A 24122-nucleotide genomic window follows, 5' to 3' on the forward strand; every position below is an offset into this window, starting at 1 on the left:
GAGAAGCATGTATTATGCTGGAGAGGACAAAATAAATGTTTTTTTTTAAATAAATCACCATAGGCTATATGTAAAAGCACAAACCGTAACCTCCTAGTAAAATTTACACCACCTATATTCCCTTCTAAGCCCTTGATTAAACATAGTGAACCCTATCAAGGACGGTAGCATATTTGCTGAATGCATTCATCTCAAAAGTCCTTTGCGTAAAATCTAAACCTTTGCCACCTCCTAGTCTGAAAAGGATCATGGGAGACTGGTAATATGGAATGTTCAAAAAATGATCCCGTCTCTTTGCATTACTCGAGTATGAATGAACTCTTACGGTTTCGTAAGGAAAAAAAATCAAATCGAAGGACGAACTTCCTTCTCTCGTTTGCGGCTCTTATTTTAAGTCCTTTTTTCCGTTAATTTGCTTCGTGGCTTTCGACTTTACAACAACACGAGCAACGTATCAAATGAGGCCGTCGTATCACCTAGGTGACAACGATGATCTAAGTTTCCTAATGCATCCGTTTAAAAAAAAAGAAAGAAACCCGTTTCAATTTGCAGCTAACAGCACTCTGTACGTGTCTAAAGTGGTGGATTCTCTTGCAGAATAATGAAACTGTGATACAGGATGACGGTTTGATTTTTTTTGCAAAAAGAAGAGAAAGGAAGAGAACTTCAACCAAAATGTCAGTTACCTTCTGTTGGGATCGTCCGGTCCAGTCTTAACAATAAGGATAACGATAAAGGTTTTTTTTCCCCACCCCTCCCCCCAAGAGCACAAGCCTGTGATTATACATTGCAAAGAAAGAAAACTAATCCTTGCCTATGGGATTTCTCTTTGAAAAAGTCCGGCTTCTCCCCTCCTTCGTTAGCCGTCGCACAACATGTGCCATTTCGCGATTTGTCTCCTGGGGTATTCGCAGATCTCCTTCCAATGTTCTCCCGCCGGGCCTTCCGCGGACGCCCCCAAGGTTAGCCGGCCGATGATGTCGTTCCGGGACCCCCTATCGGAATCCAGTACTAAGAATTCGATGCTGATCTCTTCGAGACCCTCGCAGGGAATATCAAAGACAAAGAGTTCGTTGAACACCGCGTTGGGGGTACACTTCTTGACGTGCGTCTTCTTTTTGGAGATCCGCTTCTTGGCGTGGTAAAGGTTCACTTTGACATAAGGATCTGCAAGACAAGTGACATACGACGGTTGACTTATACCAGAGGTATCAAACTCAAGGCCCGGGGACCAGATCCAGCCTGCAAGGTGCTTAGATCTGGTGCGTGGAGCCCAGAGGTGGTATTCCCTTTCCTTCCCTATCGGTTCGCAAATGTGAGCCCGCGCATGTGCTTTGGCTAAAAGATGTGCCTAAATGGAATGGCTTAAAGCAAACCTGATGTAAAATCAACCACCGGTTCACCTGAACTGGTCCAAACTGGCTAAATCTCACCCTTGTTCCTGGTTCTGAATGGTTATTGTTAATAACTCTGGGAATGAGAGCATACAGGCAAAGCCAACACAGAACAATAATGAGCCAGTTCAAAGGTGCATGGAATTAACAAGAGCCGAGGTGGCGCAGTGGTTAGAGTGCAGTACTGCAGCCACTTCAGCTGACTGCTAAGCTGCAGTTCGGCTGTTCAAATCTCACCGGCTCAAGGTTGACTCAGCCTTCCATCCTTCCGAGGTGGGTGAAATGAGGACCCAGACTGTGGGGGCGATATGCTGACTCTGTAAACCGCTTAGAGAGGGCTGAAGGCTCTATGAAGCGGTATATAAGTCTAACTGCTATTGCTATAACAACATCTTTATGAAGGATTAGTCAAACTGAAACTCTAGGGATAGGTAGAACCACTTAGTTCCAGTTCAATAAAAGCTGATGAATGTTGCATGCTTTGATATTATTCCTCAAACAGGTCTGGGGTGGATGATCTAGAAGGGCTTTCATAATTCATGTCACATTTTATCTTCTCCCACACGCACCTAAAATATTCACGCTTAACCTGGTTCTAGTGTGAATTTATCTTTCTGGGAATTAGAGTAGGATTATATAATTCCACCAAAAAGAAATTCATAAATTTCTGCCCTTTTCAAAAACAAATTTTTCTGCCCTTTTCAAAAACATTTTTTTTCTAACAGACAAACAAAAAAATCCCAAAGATAGTTCTTTTCTAAAGAAAATCATTTGCTTCCCTGTAATTTGTAAATTGTTAGGTTCAAACTGTCCCCATCCTCCCCAGCTAAGAATCCATCAATGTTATCACATGTGGCCTCCTTTTTCAAATTACCTGATAATCCCGAAACATCAGCCTTAGGTAGATGCCTGGCCTTTAAAACAACCACTGTGAGCGTATTTGTTGTAGACTGATAACAAAGTGAGATCAGCAATTCACCACGTCCAGAAGATTTCTGCAGAATTAAAGAGAGAGGTTTGTTGAGTTGCAATGCTTAGAGCTACTTCAAATTCAGAGATGGGCAGGTTTGCAATATTCTGATTTGTAAACTAACTTTACCATTAGCAACAACGTATTTCTAGTTTGGAGAATGTATGCATGGATGAATCTCCTTCTATCTGTCTCTCTGTATCTCTCAACCTGTCTGTCTGTCTGTCTATGAATCCGCCTATCATCTCTCTCTCACCCCCCTCACTCCCTCCCCAGCTGCCTGCCTATCATCCATCCATCTATCTACCTACCTACCTACCTACTTACCTACCTATCATCTATCTATCTATCTATCTATCTATCTATCTATCTATCTACCTATCTACCTATCTACCTATCTACCTATCTACCTATCATCTATCTCATTCTATCTATGTATCAGTCTATCATCTCTCTCTCTTTCTTTCTCTCTCTCTCTCTCCCTCCCTCCCTCCCTAGCTGCCTGCCTATCATCTATCTATCTATCTATCTATCTATCTATCTATCTATCTATCTATCTATCTATCTATCTATCTCATATCTATCTATCTGCCTAGCTGCCTGCTTATCATCTATCTCTCTATATCTATCTATCTATCTATCTATCTATCTATCTATCTATCTATCTATCTATCTATCTATCTATCTATAATCTATCTATCTATCTAATCTCTCATCTCTGTCTCTGTCTATATGTCTGTCTGTCTGTCTGTCTATCTATCTGTCTATCTATCATCTATCATCTATCATCTCTCATTCTATCTATGTATCAGCCTATTATCTCTCTCTCTTTCTCTCTCTCTCTCTCCCTAGCTGCCTGCCTATCATCTATCTATCTATCTATCTATCTATCTATCTATCTATCTATCTATCTATCTATCTATCTAATATCTATCTATCTGCCTAGCTGCCTGCCTATCATCTCTCTCCCTCTCCCTCCCTCCCTCCCTGCCTGCCTGCCTACCATCCATCCATCCATCCATATCTATCTATCTATCTATCTATCTATCTATCTATCTATCTATCTATCTATCTATCTATCTATCTATCTATCTATCTATCTATCTATCATCTATCTCTCTCTCTCTCTCTCTCTCTCTCTCTCTCTCTCTCTCTCTCTCTCTCTCTATCATACCTTCTCCATCATCTATTATTTATTATTATCTATCCATCCACCATCTGTCTGTCTGTCTGTCCATCTTTCTCTATCTCTTCCTGCTATTTTTATTTGTTTGCTTGTATCCCACCTTTATTATTTTTACAAACAACCCAAAGTGAAAATCATAAGCCTGAACCTCTAGAAACCGAGATGTGTTAATCTACAACTGAAACCAAAGGAACAGGCTAGTTCTAGTAAATCTGGCCCAATTAATTTAATGTATTTCCATCTCCCTTTTTTGATTACTAGACACAACACACGAAAACCTGAGAAACCATGACAAATCTGGGATATTTTTCAAAGCATGGATTGGGCCAATCAGTCCTTTCTTCCTGATGCTGTGATTCAACTTCATCTGCTTTTTAATCACAATTTGTTGAATAAACTAACCACGTTTGAGTTCACACATCATGCAATGTCATAATTTTGCAATTCAACATTTTTGAACGACCGTCGCTAGCTTTAGAGAACTCACCAAGTCACATTTAAGCCATATTTAATTTGAGAGAGATGATTGAAGCAAACCAGGCCCTCAACTCAGCTAATTGGGAGGGAATGGGGATTTTGCAGTATCCTTCCCCTACCAATAGCAATAGCAATAGCAGATTTTTATATACCGCTTCATAGGGCTTTCAGCCCTCTCTAAGTGGTTTACAGAGTCAGCATATTGCCCCCAACAACAATCCGGGTCCTCATTTTACCCACCTCGGAAGGATGGAAGGCTGAGTCAACCCTGAGCCGGTGAGATTTGAACCGCTGAACTGCTGATCTAGCAGTCAGCTGAAGTGGCCTGCAGTACTGCACTCTACCCACTGCGCCACCTCGGCTCTTCACCACGCCCACCAAGTCATGCCCACAGAACCAGTAGTAAAAATTTTGAATCCCACCACTAGTGTGGGGGGGAGGGGGGCATCGGGGGTGAAATCCAGCAGGTTCTGATAGGTTCTAGAAAACCGGTAGTGGAAGTTTTGAGTAGTTTGGAGAACCAGCAAATGCCACCTCTGCCTGGCCCCGGAGTGGAGTGGGAATGGAGATTTTGCAGTATCCTTCCCCTGCCACACCCACCAAGCCACACCCACAGAACCGGTAGTAAAAAACATTTGAATTTCACCCCTGGGATCTTTCTCTAATAGTGTGTGTGTAGGAGATGAGCAGACTGAGGAAGAGGGCGGGGTTAAGGGCATCATCAGTTTGCAATCATTGTGCAGCCACAGGAGATCCAAGTCTCATCCCGGTGAATTCCATTAACGCTTATCGAATTTTGAACAGTCATTAAGCAAATGGTTGAAACTCGAAAACTGTTCAAACCTTTAGATTTCACCAGATGGCTGTGATGCATCATTTAACTCTGAATACTTACAGATATTTTATATATATATTTGAGCCAGCTTTACCCTCCTTTCACTCTCTTAACTGTGATATTATTCTGAAACTCCCTAAATCAGATGGAAAATTGTTACCTGAAACTCATATTTCAAAACATTGACAAATATCAGTCTGTGAGTGAGCCAATACTATCTAGGCTGCATTAATAAGGGAGTAGAATCAAGATCACATGAAGTATTAAGGCTGCTTTATAAAGCCTTAGTAAGACCACACTTGGAATACTTGGAATAGAGAGCCGAGGTGGCGCAGTGGTTAGGGTGGTTAGGTTCTAATCTCACCGGCTCAAGGTTGACTCAGCCTTCCATCCTTCCGAGGTGGGTGAAATGAGGACCCAGACTGTGGGGGCGATATGCTGACTCTGTAAACTGGTTAGAGAGGGCTGAAAGCCCTATGAAGCGGTATATAAGTCTAACTGCTATTGCTATTGCTATTGCTATACTGCTTTCCAGTTTTGCTTACCATATTATTAAAAAAAAAGATGTTGAGACTTTGGAAAGAATGCAGAGAAGAACAATAAGAATGATTAGCGGGCTGGAGGATGTGGATAAGGGTTACAGGAATTGGATATGTGTACTCTAATGAAAAGAAAGAAAAGGGGAGACAGGATAGCAGTGTTCCAATATTTGAAGGGCTACTACAGAGAAGAGGGGGTCAAGCTATTCTCCAAAACACTAGACGGTAGGATAAGGAGCAATGGACGGAAACTAAACAAGGAAGGAAGCCATCTAGAACTAAGAAGAAATTTCCTTATGGAGAGAACTGTTAATCAATGGAATGGCTTGCCTCCAGAAACTGTGGGTGTTCCATCTTTAAGAAGAAATTGATATTCGATAGATGATCAGTGGGATTATACATAATTGAAAACAGTGCAGTGGTGAGTTTCAAATTTTTTTCAAACCTACTCTGTGGGTGTGGCCTCCTTTGTGGGAGTGACTTGCCGGCCATGTGACCTGGTGGGAGTGGCTTGCTGGCCATGTGTTTTCTTTCTCTCTCTCTCTCTTTCTCTCTCTCTCTCTCTTTCCTTCCTTTTGTCTCTCTGTCTCTTTTTTCTTTTTTTCTTTCATCTCTCTTTCTCTTTTTCTTTCTCTCTTTTTTCTTTCTTTCTTTCTTTCTTTCTTTCTCTTTCTCTCTCTCTCTGTGTCAGTCTGTCTGTCTGTCTGTCTGTCTCTGTGTGTGTGTGTGTGTCAGTGGTGGGTTTCAAAAATTTTTGGAACCTCTTCTGTAGGTGTGGCCAGCTTTCCGGGTCCACTGGTAGAACCTCTTCTAACCAGTTCGGTAGATTTGACGAACCGGTTCTACAAATAGGTGCAAACTGGTAGGAACCCACCTCTGGCATGCACTGAAGGCAGTGAGTGCATGCGTGCGCGGCGAACTGGTGGTAACAAAATGTGAAACTCCACCACTGCTTCAAACCCTCTAATACAGAACAAAACATTGGAACCAATCTCTCAAAATGTTGTCACAAGTAACCGACGATGAATTATCATGTCAAAGGACCCAAGAAAATATCAGATACAAATCAGATTTTACCGAAAACAATATGGTCACCTTGTGGAAACAAAATATATAAGCCAGGAAATGTAAGCCAGACAAGCTTCATCTCTTCAGGTCAGAAATGGATTAAAAGCCATAAAACACTCTAGATGGGAATATTGTTTGCTACACATTGAAGCAATTTGATTTGATGCTTGATCTTTTGAAAGCAATTATCCCAAAGTCAATACACTGGCAGGTCCTCAAGCCGGGATATTGGTTGCCTGAGCTTTGAAACATGTATTAGATTTGGGATTTTAATAGGAAATGGGCTGCCACTTAAAGCTCAAGATATTTCCAAGCTGATTTGCAACCTGATATCAAAGATATTGATCTGGTCATAAATTGAGTGGGGCAAAGGAAATATTTAGAATTGGAGCCACAACTCCTGATGATAGTAATAAAACTGATGCCGGCATCTTTTAGGAGGCTGCTTATTTTGATTGGCCAACTGAAGTTTAATGGATTCCTGGGAATTTGTGCTAGAGTTTAGTTTAGTTCGTGGCACGACAAAACCGCGGTCCACTAAAGCGCGCCCGATTAAAGCGCGTCGCTGACGTCATCAGCAGCGCGACAACAACGACCGCGGAGAAAAAAGGGCCGATTCACATAAAGGTAAGGGTTAGGTTTAGGGTTAGGGTTAGGGTTAGGGTTAGGTTTAGGGTTAGGGTTAGGTTAAGGGTTAGGGTTAGGTTTAGGGTTACGTTAAGCATTAGGGTTAGGTTTAGGGTTAGGTTAAGGGTTAGCGTTAGGTTTAGCGTTAGGTTAAGGGTTAGGTTTAGGGTTAGGTTCAGGGTTAGGTTTAGGGTTAGGTTAAGGGTTAGGTTCAGGGTTAGGTTTAGGGTTAGGTTTGGGGGGGTTAGGTTTAGTTTTACTCGTTAATTTTAGCTTTACCGCTCACAGCGTGCTTTTTTCGTCATGCTGTGATGGCGTCAGGTACGCGGTTTCGTCGAGCGCGCTTTAGACGACCACGGTTTTGTGGTGGAACCGGGCAGTAACTATATTGAATTCTAATGTATAGTGCAATATTAATGCAATATTGAGTTTTCAACTTCAATTCAGTGTATGTTATAACTCTAAAAATAAAAACACAAACACATATCCTTCGCATGCTATATAACTGAAGTTGAAAACTCAATATTGCATTAATATTGCACTATACATTAGAATTCAATATAGTTACTGCCCTGGGATAGAAGCTGTTTGTCAGGCCTGCAATTATATTCTTTTTAGAATTTTGGGCCTGTCACACTTTCTCTTATTTCATTATCTGTTTCATTAGTATAGTTGATGGGAGGGGGGAATAGAAGGAGTAGGATGGTGGAATGTATTGTTTTCATTCTTTACTAGAAGCCAAGGTCATCCTTTGTCTCTGTACTTTAACACCTGACCGGAAGCAGCTGGGTGTGGATGCCAGCGTGGAAGAAGAAGAAGATTGGAGCATGTGATGGATTGTGGGTGTGGGGACAAGATCATGAACTTTTAACTGGGTGGAATTCTGATGTCATTTCCAGTATTGGGATTCCATAGCATGATGCCAACATGTCTGTCTTATTAAATTGGAACCTTAAGGATAGCTCTGCCTTGGACTCTGATTTAATTCTGCAGGCTATTTGGAACGCTGACACTGTTTTTCAGCCTATTTGTCCTAGTTTTTATTATCCTGTACCGGCTGCCAGATGGTAATAGTTAAAAAAAAAAGGATGCCCAGGATGAGATCGCTCTTTAAGAATGTTTTGAACTTTCTTAAGGCAGCGGGAGCTATAAAGCTCTTCCAAGGAGGAGAGAGGGCAACCCATGATCCTCTGGGCAATGGCATTAACCCTCTGGAGTGCTGTTCTATCTACCACTGTGCAGTTGTCAAACCATACACAGGTGCAATAAGTTAAAATACTCTCTATAGACGGTCCCCAGCAGTTTTTCATTCAATTGTTGTTTCCTGAGAACTCTCAGGTAGTATTTGGTATTTGGTATTTATTCGATTTGTAAGCTGCCCTATTCCCCGAAGGGACTCAGGGTGGCTGAACAAAAACCAAGGGAAGGGGAACAAATACAAAAACGTAAGACAAACAGACAGCAATACAACAATTTAAAAAACACAGCAAGCACAACAGGTTCGAGTAGGGGGGGGGGACTCAACCCCAGGCTTGCTGGGACAGCCAGGTCTTAACGGCTGTCCAGAAGACCTGAAGGGTGGTGAGGGTCCGAATCTCCATGGGGAGCTCATTCCAAAGGGCCCGAGCAGCCACAGAGAAGGTCCACCTCTGGGTAGTCGACAGCCGGCATTGGCCGGCAGATGGAATTCGGAGGAGGCCTACTCTGTGGGATCTAATGGGTCTATGGGAGGCAATTGGCAGGAGGAGGTCTCTCAAGTACCCAGGTCCAATACCATGTAGGGCTTTATAAGTAATGACTAGCACCTTGAAGCGTATCCGGAGACCAATAGGCAGCCAGTGCAGCTCGCGGAGGATAGATGTAACGTGGGTGTACCGAGGCGCACCCACAATCGCTCGCGCGGCTGCATTCTGGACCAGCTGAAGTCTCTGAACACTCTTCAAGGGCTGCCCCATGTAGAGCGAGTATAATAGTAGTATAATCTCTGATGGAGAATTGGCAGATTCTGTGGATTTTATCCATGGCAATAATAGGCAATATTCAAAGCCATTAAAATCAACCTTTTTGTCATTAGATATACTGGAAGGCAGAATATACTGTGCATGGTGATTGATTGATTGATTGATTGATGACAATATTTGTAGCTCAGGGTTGACCTGTGGGATGCTTGGCGCTCACTGAGCTTGGTTGTGTTCTTCCAGACATTTCATTACCCATCTAGTAACATCATCAGTGTTACAAGGGAGTGGGATTTGCTCTCATTTATATATTAGTTGATATATTCCACTATTGATGAAGACATCACCCTGCCAACAAAAGTGCGTCTAGTCAAGGCTATGGTTTTCCCAGTTGCAATGTATGGCTGTGAAAGTTGGACCATAAGAAAGGCTGAGCGCCAAAGAATGGAGGCCTTTGAACTCTGGTGTTGGAGAAGACTCCTGCGAGTCCCTTGGACTGCAAGGCGATCCAACCGGTCAGTCCTAGAGGAGATCAACCCTGACTGCTCTTTAGAAGGCCAGATCCTGGAGAGGAAACTCAAGTACTTTGGCCACCTAATGAGAAGGAAGGACTCTCTGGAGAAGAGCCTCATGCTGGGAAAGATTGAGGACAAAAGAAGAAGGGGACGGCAGAGAATGAGGCTGGATGGAGTCAAAGAAGCAGTAGGCATGAGCTTAATTAGACTCTGGGGAATGGTAGAGGACAGGAAGGCCTGGAGGAACGTTGTCCATGGTGTCTCGATGTATCGGACATGACTTTGCAACCAACAGCAGCAAATTGACGAAGACAATGTATCAATACTAATTTTTGTGCGAGAACATTTTTGGCATGCCAAATGACAGAATTCATACCATTTTGGTTAGTATAAATGATGATTTGCAGAAAATAAACTTCAGCAACTCCAGTAGCAGAATTTGGAAATATTTCTGCCCAGACATGTAATACCATTTTTTTTTCGGAGTATAAGCACACTGTTTTCCCCCCAAAAAGAGGATTGAAATCTCACTGCATCTTATACACTGAATACAGCGTTTTTGGCCTCCCCAAACCCCGCCCCCTTCACAAAAATGGACGTGCAGAGGGCTTGGGAGGCCTGCAAACTCTTCCTGGGGAGGGCAAAAATGAGCGAAAAATGGGTCGTTTTTTGCTCATTTCCCCCCCCCCCAGCCCCCAGGAGCACTCTATAAGCCTCCTAAAGGCTATGCATGCCCTTTTTGCTCTTTTTGTCCTCCTCCCCAGCCCCCAGGAGCACTTTGCAGACCTCTCAAACTCTGCATGCCCCGTTTTTCACATAAAAATGAGGCGTGCAGAGGGTTTGGGAGGTATGCAAAGTGCAAAAACATTTTTTTTTAAAAAATTACCTCTTCAAAATCTCTTCAAAAATTACATCTTCAAAAGCCTTATACTCTGAAAAATATGGTAGTTTTCCCAACATTGGCTGGAAATTCTCAAGAATGAGACATTGGTTAGTTAATGATTTAACAAAACCCATTAATCATTTAGATCAACACAGTTAAAATAATATTCTATGTTCTCCTATGCATGTTCAAGCAGGAATATCCATTAATCATCAGACACAGCAGAATCAGCTGATAATCACCCAACATTCATTAATCATTAGGGATACTCCTTTCGCTTTGATCAGCCTCATCTTAAATATTGTGCTTCTCCAAGGGTGAAATTCATGTCTTAAAAGTTAGGATGGAACGATTAAATGATGAAAATATGGCGCATAAACAAGGCTGTTACAACAGATGTGTATTGATCTGCCTAGGTAACTGACTACAATTGCAATCTACAAGCCTATTTTTCTTACTTTGCCACGTACCAATTTAGGGAGAAGGAAAGTAAGTCAAGATAAAAATCCTAAGGGATGCACGTTGAAGGTGTACTTTGAATGCATCTTTATCACTACAGCAACACCTCAGTGTATCTCACTACATGCATGCCGTGTCATGATGCCCATCAAAAAGAGACGGGGCTTATGTGGCTACAATAATGCTATTGTCACTCTGACACTCCTTGGCAGGCAGAAGTGCCCAAAACAAATTTAGCATATGATAAAATGTTCTGATAGATGAGGTGTTTGGGTCCCCAGTAAATTCTATCCCACCTTCGGCAATCCTTTTAATAATGGGTTATTCCTTAGAAGGTAATATTGAGTTTCCCTAAAACCATTGGTAAATGAATGGCACCATTTGGCTCTACAAGGAGTGGTATCATCTCTTTGTCAATATGCATAGAGACAGAGAAATAGATGATGATGATGATGTTGGTGTGTGTGTGTGTGTTTGTGAGAGAGAGAGAGAGAGAGAGAGAGAGAGAGAGAGATGCTAGGGGGAGACAGAGAGAGAGATGAGAGAGATAAGATAGATGCTAGATAGATGGATGGATGGATGGATGGATGGATGGATGGATGGATGGATGGATGGATGGATGGATGGACAGACAGAGATAGAGATGGGAAATTAGATAGATAGTTAGATAGTTAGATAGTTAGGTAGTTAGGTAGTTAGGTAGTTAGGTAGTTAGGTAGTTAGGTAGGTAGGTAGGTAGGTAGGTAGGTAGGTAGGTAGGTAGGTAGGTAGGTAGATAGATAGATAGATAGATAGATAGATAGATAGATAGATAGATGATAGATAGATAGATAGATAGATAGATAGATAGATAGATAGATAGATAGATAGATAGATATGGATGGAGATAGAGACAGATAAAAAGAGAGAGATGATAGATGATAGAGAGAGATAGGGAGGGAGGGAGATGATAGATTGCAGGAGATGTCCAGGCTGAGCCCAAGGGAGGGGACAAATACATCATCAGTCTCGTCCCTTCACACCCATAAGACATCTAAGTCCCGCCGTCCATTGATTTTTATCTACTGCCAATTTCTTTTCACCATTAGTAGCTCAGATTCTTGTAGGGATCATTAGGGTGCAATCAACTAATATTCATTTGAATTGCCTAGACTGTAGAGTTCCAGTGTTTGAGATATGTAGATAGATAGATAGATAGATAGATAGATAGATAGATAGATAGATAGATAGATAGATAGATAGATGATAGATGATAGATGATAGATGATAGATGATAGATGATAGATGATAGATGATAGATGATAGATGATAGATGATAGATGATAGATGATGATAGATGATAGATGATAGATGATAGATGATAGATGATAGATGATAGATGATAGATGATAGATGGATGGATGGATGGATGGATGGATGGATAGATAGATGATAGATGGATGGATGGATGGATAAGTAGATAGATAGATAGATAATAAATAGACAGACGTGTGAGAGAGAGGGGGGAGGGCAGAGATGGTATTCAACAGGTTCTGATCAGTTCAGGAGAACCAGTAAATATCACCTCTTACTGGCCCCACCCCCATCTATTCTCTGCCTCCTGAGTCCCAGCTGACCAGGAGGAAATGGGGATTTTGCAGTATCCTTCCCCTGGAGTGGGGAGGGAATTGAAATTTTATAGTAGCCTTCCCCTGCCATGGCCACCAAACCACAAGAACCGGTAGTAAAAATTTTGAATCCCACCACTGGGGGGGGGGGGATATAGGGTTTCTTGCTTGAGGAGGGTGTTGGATAAGAAGACCTCCAAAGTCCCTTTTAACTCTTTTAATCTGTTATTCTTAAATGGTTTCCCCAAAAGTGGATTATCATTGCCTTCTTCAAAAAAATAATTTCAACATCTCAACATATAACGTTGGTATTTAAGGGAGGTCTCTTATCAAGCTCCACTCTGTTTACCTTCTGAACTCAAAACAAGTCTTGTACTGTCACTTGTTCAGATTAGTTAAAATCTATTTTAAAAACCAGATATACTTTCCAAACCAGTAATACTCTTAGTCTTTATTGCAGAATGACCTATCTCCAGCCCCAGTAAGTAGACTAGACCAGAAAATCTAGTGCCCAGGAAGATTAAAAAAAAAAAAACAATTTAGTGAGATAGGCTACAAAAATTGAATCTGAATATGGGATCTCTTGCTCAAGCAGGGGGTTAGACTAAAAGATCTCTATTGGGTCCCACCGATGGCCAGCAGAGCTAGCAGCAGAGTCGGACAGTGAGAAGGTTGGGGAGGAACATAGGCCAGTCCTGAGGGCTGAAGAAAGCTCAGACAAGGGCTTTGCATGAGAGGCAGAGAGGGAGAGACAGCAGTGAGGCAGAGGAACAGCTGGAGCCTGTTCCCAGTGTGCGCATGCGCAGAACTACCAAAAGACAAGAACAATTAAGAAAGCAGAGTCTACTTGGAAGTAAAATCAGACCTTGGAGGTGTATGGCCCCTCCCATAGGAAATATAAGAGGAGCGAATGGGGAGTGGGCTTTTGCAGGAAACAATTCGTTCATTTGGTTGTTTCAAGAGTGGGAAGTTCTGTTTGTGACTATAAGAGACTCTATGCCAAGCGTCGCCTTGCCCTGCACTTGGAAACTTGTTATTTGGAAGCTGTCCAAACAAGATAAGGTTTGTGTTGATAAACATTCCTCTGAAAGACTGTTTGCCAAGCCTTGCTGACTATGAATGAAAGGAATTCACAGTCATGTAAATAAAAGGGGTTTTTCGGGGATCAAGACTCTTCTTCTAAGGAAGACTGGGTCAGAACAACCTCCATGGTTCCTTCCAATTCTATCATTCTGTATTCTGAGTGTGCTATATCCCCTCCCCCTTCTGATACTCCAGTTAATTAGGGAAGCATCTGTCTCCCTTGGAAATATTAACTCATGACTCTGGATTTTTTTTTAAAGTACGTTTTGCCTAGGTATCGGTTCCTGAATGTTTCTTTCAAGATCATCTATCTTACTTTCTATATCTTATATTTGCTAAGCAAAGTCGCACGCTAAATCCTGGATTTATAATGACAAAATCTATTAGGCTTTAAAATGAAAATGCTATATACCTTATACCGTTTTCATTTTGAACGTTGATCGATGGTCTCATTAGAGATCTAGAATTGAGTGGGCGAGTTTCTTGAGCAAACATTCCTTTGATACTCAGTAAGGGGAAAGTGGGTAAGTATGCTGACTTTTGATTCCTCATCTTGTCCTGAATGCGTTTAAGATTTGTGTGGTGATGATATGGTTCATGACATGCACTCCTCAGTGGAACGGCATCTACATGGAGGGAAGTATGCAGTGGAGTCCCCCAAGGCTCTGTCTTAGGCCCAGTACTCTTCAACATCTTCATCAATGATTTGGATGAGGGGATAGATGGGGAACATCTAATTTGCAGATGACACTAAGCTGGCAGGAATAGCCAACACTTCAGAAGACAGGCTAAAGATACAGAAGGATCTTGACCGAATTGAACACTGGGTCCTATCCAGGGGTGGGTTTCTCGCCCCGTTCCAACCGGTTCGGTTGGAACGGGGCCGGCGGCGTCCTCATGCACGCGCGCAGTGCATGCATGCGTACTAGCGCCTGTGCGATGCTCCAGCTGCTCCTGGAGGATCGCACAGGCGCTGTATGCGTTCTGCGCATGTGTGGAAGCACAGAACTCGTCAAAACTGGGTAAGAAACGCGGGCAGGCGGGTGGATCCTTCGGCATTCCCGGAAGTTACTTACTTCCGGGTTCGCCGACCAACCGGTTCGTAGGGACCGCCGCGAACCGCCTGAAACCCACCCCTGGTGCTATCTAACAAAATGAAATTCAGCAATGGGAAAAAAGTAAGGTTCTACATTTAAGCAAGAAAAAACAAAACGCACAGTTATAGAATAGGTGCAACATGACTCAGTAGTAGTAACTGTGAGAGGGATCTTGCTTAGTAGACAATTGTATAAATATGAGCCAGATGCAGCTGCCAAAAAAGCCAACACAGTCCTCAGCTGTATTAATAGAGGGATAGAATCAAGATCATATGAAATGTTAATACCACATTGGTAAAACCACACTTGGAATACTGCATCCAGTTTTGGTCTCCACAATGTGAAAAAAAGATGTTGAGACTCTAGAAGGAGTGCAGAGAAGAGCAACAAAGATGATTAGGGGACTGGAGGCTAAAATATATGAAGAACAGTTGCAGGAATTAGCAGGGGTGGGTTCCTGCCAGTTCTAACCTCTTCTATAGAAGAGGTTCCACAAATCTACAGTGCCGTTTAGAACCGGTTCCAGCTCCCTCCCTCGCCCGGATTAGGAGACTGGAGGCTAAAACATATAAAGAATGGTTGCTGGAATTGGCTATGCCTAATTTAATGAAAAGAAGGGGTGACATGATAGCAGTGTTCCAATATCTAAAGGGTTGCCATAAAGAAGGGGGAATCAAACTACTCTCCAAAGCACCAGAAGAAGCAATGGATGGAAACTAATCCAGCAGGGAAGCAACCTAGAAGTCAGGAGAAATTTCCTGACAGTGAGAACAATTAATCAGTGGAAGATCTTGCCGTCAGAAGTTGTGGGTGCTCCATCAATGAAGGTTTTTAAGAAGAGATTGGACAATCATATGTCTGAAATGTTATAGGGTCTCCTGCTTCAGCATGGGGTTGGACTAGAAAATCTCCAATATTGCTTCCAAATTTGTTGTTCTGTTATAATGCTTTATTGCTTGATAGAGATCAGTAGTGGGATTCAAATAATTTAACAACCGGTTCTCTGCCCTAATAACCAGCTTGGGGGGGGGGGCTCAGTGGTCATGTGATCGTGTGGGCATGGCCAACTCAATGTCACTCACATCAATGGGCGCTTCGCCTTAGGTGTTACAATGTAATAAGGGTTAACTGGAGAGGCAGTTTCTGTAAGCAGGGCAATGAATATGAGGCTAGAAACAACACCAGAATGTTTCCTTCCTGCCTTCCTTACAGGATTAGCCCTGTAAAGTGGAAAAAAAACAAAATGAGATTTTTTTTCCAACAACCAGTTCTCTGAACTGCTTAGAAAGATAACAACCGGTTCTCCCGAATACGTAGGTGCGAATTGGCTGAATCCCACCACTGATAGAGATGCATGGGGTGAAATTCAGCAGGTTCTGACAGATTCTGAGAACCGGTAGCGGAAATTTTGAGTAGTTCGGAGAACCGGCAAATACCACTTCTGGCTGGCCCCAGAGTGGGGTGGGAATGGGGATTTTGCAATATCCTTCCCCAGGAGTGGGGTGGGAATGGAGATTTTACAGTATCGTTCCCCTGGAGTGGGGAGGGAATGGGGATTTTGCAGTATCCTTCCCCTGCCACGCCCACCAAGCCACGCCCACAGAACCGGTATTAAAAAAAAAATTGAATTTCACCGCTGACCTCACCCATTCCCTGGACCGTGTCTGTAATTGGTTTGTGTTGATCCAATATTTTTAATCACAAATGAAATATTAATATTACTGTCTCAGTGGAAGAAAGGGGTGGAATTGTTGAGTTGATCTGATTACCTCTGGATAGAGTTTAATCAACAGTTCACAGCCATCCTGCGGATTGTTGTCTAATTTCTTGTTCCTGTCAAAGCTCGCAAACTATCGACTTACATCTTTGTGCTTTTGATTGCTACACTATGCTTGACAAGGAACTCAAAGGGGTCTCCTGGTCTGCCTCCTGTGAAATGAGTTTGTCTTACGAAGGAGGCTCGTAAAATTCAGCCGGGAGATTATTTCCTTTATCCTGTCACCAGTGTGAATTATGTCCGAATTGTTGCTGATCCTGGCAAATCTGTGAGCTCCGCTCTTACAGCTATTAAGCAGTTCAGCATTATGCCCTCCCCACCCCCCCTTACTCCATAATCAATCAGAGCATAAGAGAGCTGCTCTATTGTGATGAGTTGAGTTCAATGCCTCGATGCTGATAACACAAAATATGTCCCGATGGGCTTTTGTGCTGATGCAAGTTCCTACCCTGAATTTGGCAGGGTGCAGGATCTGTCCCTGTTAGTCAGCACAGAGGGTCATCAAACCAAGTTTTAACTACAGGCAGGATGGATCATTAACTACAGGTTGGATCTCTGCAATCCCTTGGAGAGCTGCTGCCAGCGAGATCGACCTGAGGTCTGGCTCATTTAAAACACCTTGTAATATTCTGAGAACATGGCTTATCCCACTATGTTGTACACAACTCTGGAAGTGAGTTGTTATCTTTAGTGCCCGAACACGTGCACTAACTACTGAGTGGGAATTGGGGAAGTGAGACTTCGATTCAGTCTCAAGAGTCATTTTATTATAAATCGTTTCCTTTCCCGCCTGAGTGGTGCGGTGGCCTAGAGGTGGAGTTCTCGCCTCACAATCAGAAGACTGTGAGTTCGATCCTGGGTAGCGGCAGTTATTTCTCTCTCTCTCTCTCTGGGCACAATGAGAATATATCTTCTGTGAACTCCACATCTACGACAGGAAGGGCATCCGGCCAGTAAACACTCAGGTCCATTCAGTTGCTGCGACTCCACCCTGATGCAAGGGATTATGGGGTCATTAAAGGGCCAAAAAATTTCCTTTCTCGTCTGGCCTGATATAAGTGAAAAGATAATATTGTCCAAAAGTGCTTCTCCGAAATTGGACTTCCTTGTTTGTTTGTTTTTTTTTCCTTGAAAACATTTCACTTCTTATCTGCAAAACTGGATGTTTTCCTTGAAATGTTTTCAAGGGAAAAATAAATGAGAAAGTCCAGTTGCCTTTCGGTAAAGCACTTTTAGGGCTACCTTAACCCAGATGATTGATAATCTCATAGACAGAATATGGGTTTGCAAGTCCTTTTATCGTGTTTAGAATGTTTAGAAATGATATTGATTGTTTCCTGATTGCTTATTTGTACCCTATGACTAGCATTAAGTGTTGCACCTTATGGTTCTTGAAAAATGCATCTTGTCATTTTATGTACACTGAGAGCGTATGCACCAAAGACAAATTCCTTGTGTGTCCAATCACACTTGGTCAATAAATAATTCTATTCTATTCCATTCCATTCCATATTTTCTATTCTATTCTATTCCATTCCATTCCATATTTTCTATTCTATTCTATTCCATTCCATTCCATTCCCTATTTTCTATCCTGTTCTATTCTATTCTATTCCATCCCATTCCATATTTTCTATCCTATCCTATCCTATCCTATTCCATTCCATATTTTCTATTCTATTCTATTCCATTCTATTCCATTCCATTCCATATTTTCTATTCTATTCCATTCCATTCCATATTTTCTACCCTATTCTATTCTATTCCATTCTATTCCATATTTTCTATTCTATTCTATTCTATTCCATTCCATTCCATATTTTCTATTCTATTCCATTCTATATTTTCTATTCTATTCCATTCTATATTTTCTATTCTATTCCATTCCATATTTTCTATCCTATCCTATCCTATCCTATTTCATTCCATTCCATATTTTCTATTCTATTCTGTTCTGTTCCATTCTGTTCCATTCCCTATTTTTCTACTCTATTCTATTCTACTCTACTCTATTCTATTCTATTCTATTCCATTACATTCCATATTTTCTATTCTATTCTATTACATTCCATATTTTCTATTCTATTCCATTCCCTATTTTCTATCCTGTTCTGTTCTATTCTATTCTATTCCATCCCATTCCATATTTTCTATACTATGCTATCCTATCCTATTCTATTCCATTCCATATTTTCTATTCTATTCTATTCCATTCTATTCCATTCCATTCCATATTTTCTATTCTATTCCATTCCATTCCATATTTTCTACCCTGTTCTATTCTATTCTATTCCATTCTATTCCATATTTTCTATTCTATTCTATTCCATTCCATTCTGTTCCATATTTTCTATTCTATTCCATTCTATATTTCCTATTATATTCCATTCCATATTTTCTATCCTATCCTATCCCATTCCATTCCATTCCATATTTTCTATTCTATTCTATTCTATTCTATTCTATTTCATTCCATATTTTCTATTCTATTCTATTCTATTCTATTCTATTATTCTATTCTATTTCATTCCATTCCATATTTTCTATTCTATTCTGTTCTGTTCCATTCTGTTCCATTCCCTATTTTTCTATTCTATTCTATTCCATTCCATTCCATTCCATTCCATATTTTCTATTCTATTCTATTACATTCCATATTTTCTATTCTATTTCATTCCTAGTTCATTCATTTCTTCAAAATGTCAACAGGATGCTGGCTATTCGTACAACTCACCTCTTCAAAATACTTCTCAAGCAGGAGGTGGGGGGAGGGTGGGGGGGGGAGAGAAAGAATAAGTAAGATCAATTACCCTAACATTTTTCTTGATGATTTCCTTGTTCATCAGCATCCTTCCTTCAGACAACTCGATTCCTGATAAGGGGAACAGGACTTCTCCAATGACATCATCGCGGGAGAAGCGGTCGAAGCTCAGAATCATAAAATGGAGGCTCAGATCTTGAATTTGAGTATAAGGGATCCCATAAAAGGTGAAAGTTTCATCAAAAGCGGGATCTAAGGTTTTCCTCAGCACCCGAGTTTTCACCTTGTGCTTCTTCTCCGGCAGTATTGTCATTTTAATGTATGGGTCAGAAGTCATGGATTGTTCATCCATGGCCGGTAAGCCTCTTGCTTCTTTGATATTGACCATGAAGGCCTTCTTCTCGAAGTTGTACTCTAGGGAGAAGAGGAGGGTCCCTAATTTATCTTGCTTTTCTTCCGAAGATATTGAGGTGGTCGACTTCAAGCTGTCAGGAGACACCGAATCTTTTTCCCTCTCAGGAAAAAGCTTTGGAGTGAAGCTCTCAACATCTGAAGAAGTCGGTACTTTCGGGACCGTTTTGGGGAAGTTGCCATTCAGGTCTTGTTTCTCCAGGTCAAGATGCAGAGACGTCTTTGGCATCATGGGCTTGTTTTTGGCTTCCCCTTTGTTGTCCTCTGCGCCGAACTTCTTTTTGCTGTTCAGGTTCTCCGGGTAAATATCAACGCCCTTCAGCACGTGGACAAATTTGTAAGGAGGAGTCTTGTTGGCTTTGGAAGATTTGCGTTGGCAGCAGATCCAGGCGAAGAGCGAGACGGTGAAGACCAGGCCAAAGGCACTGAAGATCCCAACCACGGTTGGGATTTCATCTGCAAATCAAAGCAAATGTCAACAACCGTAGGAATGGTGGGCTTCGGAGCTCGCAAGTGATAGTTAACTTAGCAAGAATCCGGCAAAATGATAGAGCGAAGCAATTGGACTGTACAATATACTAAGAGAAAGCATATTCATTTTGTGCCCCCTGCAGGTATCTATGGAAAAAAAAAATCCCGTCTGGAGAGTTTTCTCCAGATGAATGCATGATTGAGAGAAAGAAGAGTTTAGCAATCATGGTTTGTAATAAACAGCCCTGGGGCAATTAAATTTTGTGGGTTTCCTAGATAAAGTTACGGATTCACTCTGTATACAAAGACGCTTCATTCCCTCTCACATCCTTCACATTTTCCTTTTCATCTGGCTGATAAAAAGAAAGATTTGAAATGTATTATCCCCATAATGTTGACTTTCATACAATATTTTTATACAAACCCTTTTATAGAACAGATTATGATACAGCAGGAAAATGTTAAGTTTGATGAGTTTCCCCACCAGTCTGGCATACTGATATTAAGGTCAGTGTTGAAATAGGTAATATACAACGATCCCCCCCCCTGTTATTTTATTATCTCCTATGTGCATGGTTTATATTTTCTTTTCTCATTGCAGGAGAAACCGATGAGGATTTTCAGAAGTCTTGGTGCCTAAAGAACAAGGGTTTAGCATCTCCTTCTGCCAGCACAGCAACTATTATTTTTTCCCCCTTCTCCATCAGTCAGAGAAAACAGCCCACATTCTAGACAGCAATAGGGAGAACAGCATGGAAGCAGCAATGACATCTGGAGTATAGATAAAAGTGGGACACCGAGGAGATCATTAGCATTTCACGAGTAAGCAGCACAGGGCCAAATGAATGCCACTAATTGGAAATCCAATTCTTCCCCGTAAGTAACATTTCCGAGGAAGTTGAAGTCCCAGGCACTGGCGACAGCCGTCCAAATGAAAAACCTACCTTCTCCTCACAAAATGGGAACGCATGAAATATTAATGCAGAAAAGAAGTGCGTCTTTCATGTGCGGGGACTAGTATGCTAGGAGACATGTGCTGTATTCTTTCTGGCAGGGTGGATTTGAAGTGGAGAGGAGAAGGGGATGTGTCCTTGACGATTCTTACTGGCGAGGAAGACTTCGCTTTTAAGTGGGAGAAGGGTAACAGAGTCACCTCTCCGTTAAAATTACGGGACAATGAAATGGACCTACTAAGCAAGCATTGAAGGGGTTGAGTATGGACCATTGCCATTTTTTGGAGGCATTGCCTTCTGGCGTCTTGTCTTTTGAGGAGAGGACTTCTCCATTTTTGATTAGGGTTGATTAATGAGAAGACAACATGTGGTTGTACATTAGTCTCCAGGAAATGTTGCTTTGGGATGACACGTTGATCAGTGGGTCAGTTTCCTGTATCCTCTTTCTATGTCACTAACTCCCTTCACACACACCCTTTTGAATGTCTCCTCCAGTTTGAGGGACAACTGATCAGCAGTGAGGAAATGGCATTTCCATAAGATGCTTACAATGTGGGTATTAACTCCCATGAACAGGTTTTAATTGCGAACCTCTGTCTTTGCAAGGACTGCTTAGAAGCCGGCACCCCAGAAGATTGTTCTTGGGAGAAAGTTACAGGTATTAATTATCTTCCCAAAGTCTATTACGAGGTGAGCAAGCTGTCGCAAATGAAATTAGAAGCACCTAGGAGGGGGGATGGACCGAGAAGAAATCCCAACTCATCCTGCTCTCTCTTAACCCCCAGTGGGAACACCATCTGCTTTGATGCTGTTTTCCTAGCATCACCTAGGTATTCTAACATCTGTGTGAGAATGAGATGCCGACTTGAGACTCTACCAGCTACCAGGAAAAAGAATTAGGCAGATTTCAAGAGTGTCGATACGCACATCCTCTGCATGCAAACTGAAGTCAGCATGGAAGTGATTTATTTTAATGGAAAGCCAGAGAAACGACTTGACCCAGGGATGGAAGGAATAGCATATGTTACTTAGAAATGATCCCATTGTCCCAGAAGAGGCCATCAAGAGTTTAAACCACAATACTTTTGTCGGTAAAGGTGATACCCTGAGAGCATTGCATGGCAAACACAATCAATGAGACAATGTTCACTCACTCATCTACCCCACACTTAAACATCTGAAAAAAAGAAAAAGAAAGCTATGTAGATATGCATTTTTCCCCTCTTGGTCCACAAATAAAAACTCATTTATTCAGCTTTCCAGCGAAGGAGAGATACCAATACAAAGGTTGATTTTCTTCTAATTTTCACAGCCAAAGCCACTTTGAGTTTATCTCTGAAATCTTGCACTGAGTTAAAAGCATGAGGTAACACTTTAATGTGCATTATCCAAGAAACAACACTTATGAGGAGAGGCAAACAGACATCTACTCAAGAGGTAGAAAGGCATAGCAATAGGAACGTTGAGATGGATGACTAATCTTTTTTTAAGTGTCTAGTCGCTACCCTTGCATTAATGGAAGCAATTATGACAATCCCCCCCCCCAAGAGCATGTGGAATAGAGGTTTGAAATGACTCATCCTCTTCTCGATCATTGCTTCCTTCCAACAAAGATCGAAGCAAATCCAAATCCATCCTTTCTCTGTCCTCAACCCCCTTACCCCGGTCCTTGTATTCTGTTTGCAACATTAGGGGAAGGAGGACAGAAGGAGGAATAATCTGAACGTCTAAAAGCAGAAGCAGAAGCAGAAGCGGAAGCGGAAGCGGAAGGGGAAGGGGAAGGGGAAGGGGAAGGGGAAGAGGAAGAGGAAGAGGAAGAAGAAGAAGAAGAAGAAGAAGAAGAAGAAGAAGAAGAAGAAGAAGAAGAAGAAGAAGAAGAAGAAGAAAAAACAAACTTTTGTCCAATCCACCCATCCTGCCACAGATGCTTGGAAAGGGAGGCACAGAACCCCCACCCCACCCCACCCCCCAAGATCAAAGTGGAAACACGCAAGGGTTTCAAACTCCCCAAGGAGTCCAAAATGGCAGAGTCATCTACTTTGCTTGAGAAGGAACTGTGGGGATTGGGTAGGGTGGGGTGGGGTGGTGGGGAAATGGAGCCCACCTGGATTCGCATGTTGTAATTTCTCTCTCTTTTTTTAAAATAAAAATAAAAATAAATCTTTCTTACCAAATTCTTCTCGGCTGGCTGTAATCGGAGCCATGTTGTTTGCTGCGTGTGCTGTCCAAGGTGCTGAACGTTTCTTTTTTCCCTCCTCTCTCCTCCTGCCTCTTTTTTTCACCCCCTCCGGCGGATCCCCGCGCAAAAAGGCAACGCGCGCGCAAGCCCACCAACCAAAAGAGGGGAGACTTGTTTCCCGACTCGGTGCCAATACCAGCCCGAAAGACCCGGGAAGGTTTGGAAAAGAGGAGGAGGTAGAGAGAGCAGTCGCAGGTGGGAGGGAGACAGAAAGAGAGAGAGAGAGAAAGAGAGAGACGGAAGACAGGGCAGGCCTGGTCGGGTCCTCCTCTCCGTCACAGCGATTCGTGAGCCCTTGTCCGCTGGTTCGGGTCTTCTGACTCACCGAGCTCTGAGCCGCGAAGACGTGGTTGAAACCCAAATTGACGCAATTCTGACGCTACCGGAGTGAAATCAGTACCTCCTCCCCCCGCCCCTTCCCCCCCACCCCCACCCCTCCACTCCTGAGACACCAGCCCACATTCATCAATTATTTTAACGGCTCTGCTGCAGGAGATTAGCTCACATTCTCAGCCGGGCGTAGATAGCAATGCTAATTTCTAGGGCCAACCCTGCGTCGCGTTTTTTATTTTTTATTTTTTTATGCATATATTTTTGCTGTCTGGCAGTCTTAAACCTGGGAGACGGGGCTGAGGAGAGAGGGAGGAAGAAAGATGGGGAAAGGGGAGAGGAGAGAAAGAGAGAAGAGAGAGAGGGAAGGGAGGAAGGGAAAGAAAGAGAGAGAGAGCGAAAGGGAGAGAGTGAGAAAGAGATATATGATAGAGAGAGCGAGGGGGAGAGGGAGAGAGAGAGGAGAGAGAGGAGAGAGAGGG

At 42.3% G+C, this 24122-nt stretch overlaps 1 protein-coding gene across 1 annotated transcript; it reads right to left on the minus strand.

Moving 5' to 3' along the window:
* SYT4 (synaptotagmin 4) lies at positions 1-23629 on the minus strand. The gene is made up of 4 exons (XM_087715275.1): positions 23242-23629; positions 19286-20103; positions 2269-2389; positions 1-1167 (listed from the first exon to the last, which is right to left on the minus strand). The coding sequence occupies exons 1-4, from the start codon at positions 23273-23275 to the stop codon at positions 860-862; spliced, it is 1281 nt and encodes a 426-aa protein (XP_087571401.1). The 5' UTR covers positions 23276-23629; the 3' UTR covers positions 1-859.
* Between the last annotated feature and the right edge of the window lie 493 nt (positions 23630-24122).

Source organism: Thamnophis sirtalis, unplaced genomic scaffold (genome assembly GCF_051295495.1).
Source record: "Thamnophis sirtalis isolate CommonGarterSnake01/CBP01778 unplaced genomic scaffold, rThaSir2_p1.2 scaffold_5, whole genome shotgun sequence".
NCBI classification, from domain to species: Eukaryota; Metazoa; Chordata; class Lepidosauria; order Squamata; family Natricidae; genus Thamnophis; species Thamnophis sirtalis.

Coding starts and splice junctions, on each gene's coding strand:
- SYT4 (XM_087715275.1), bottom strand. CDS start 23,275: ATGGCTCCGATTACAGCCAGCCGAGAAGAATTTG. Junction 2,390..19,285: donor TCATCAAGAAAAATGTTAGG/GTAATTGATCTT, acceptor TTAATTCTGCAG/AAATCTTCTGGACGTGGTGA. Junction 1,168..2,268: donor TGATGTTTCGGGATTATCAG/GTAATTTGAAAA, acceptor CTTGTCTTGCAG/ATCCTTATGTCAAAGTGAAC.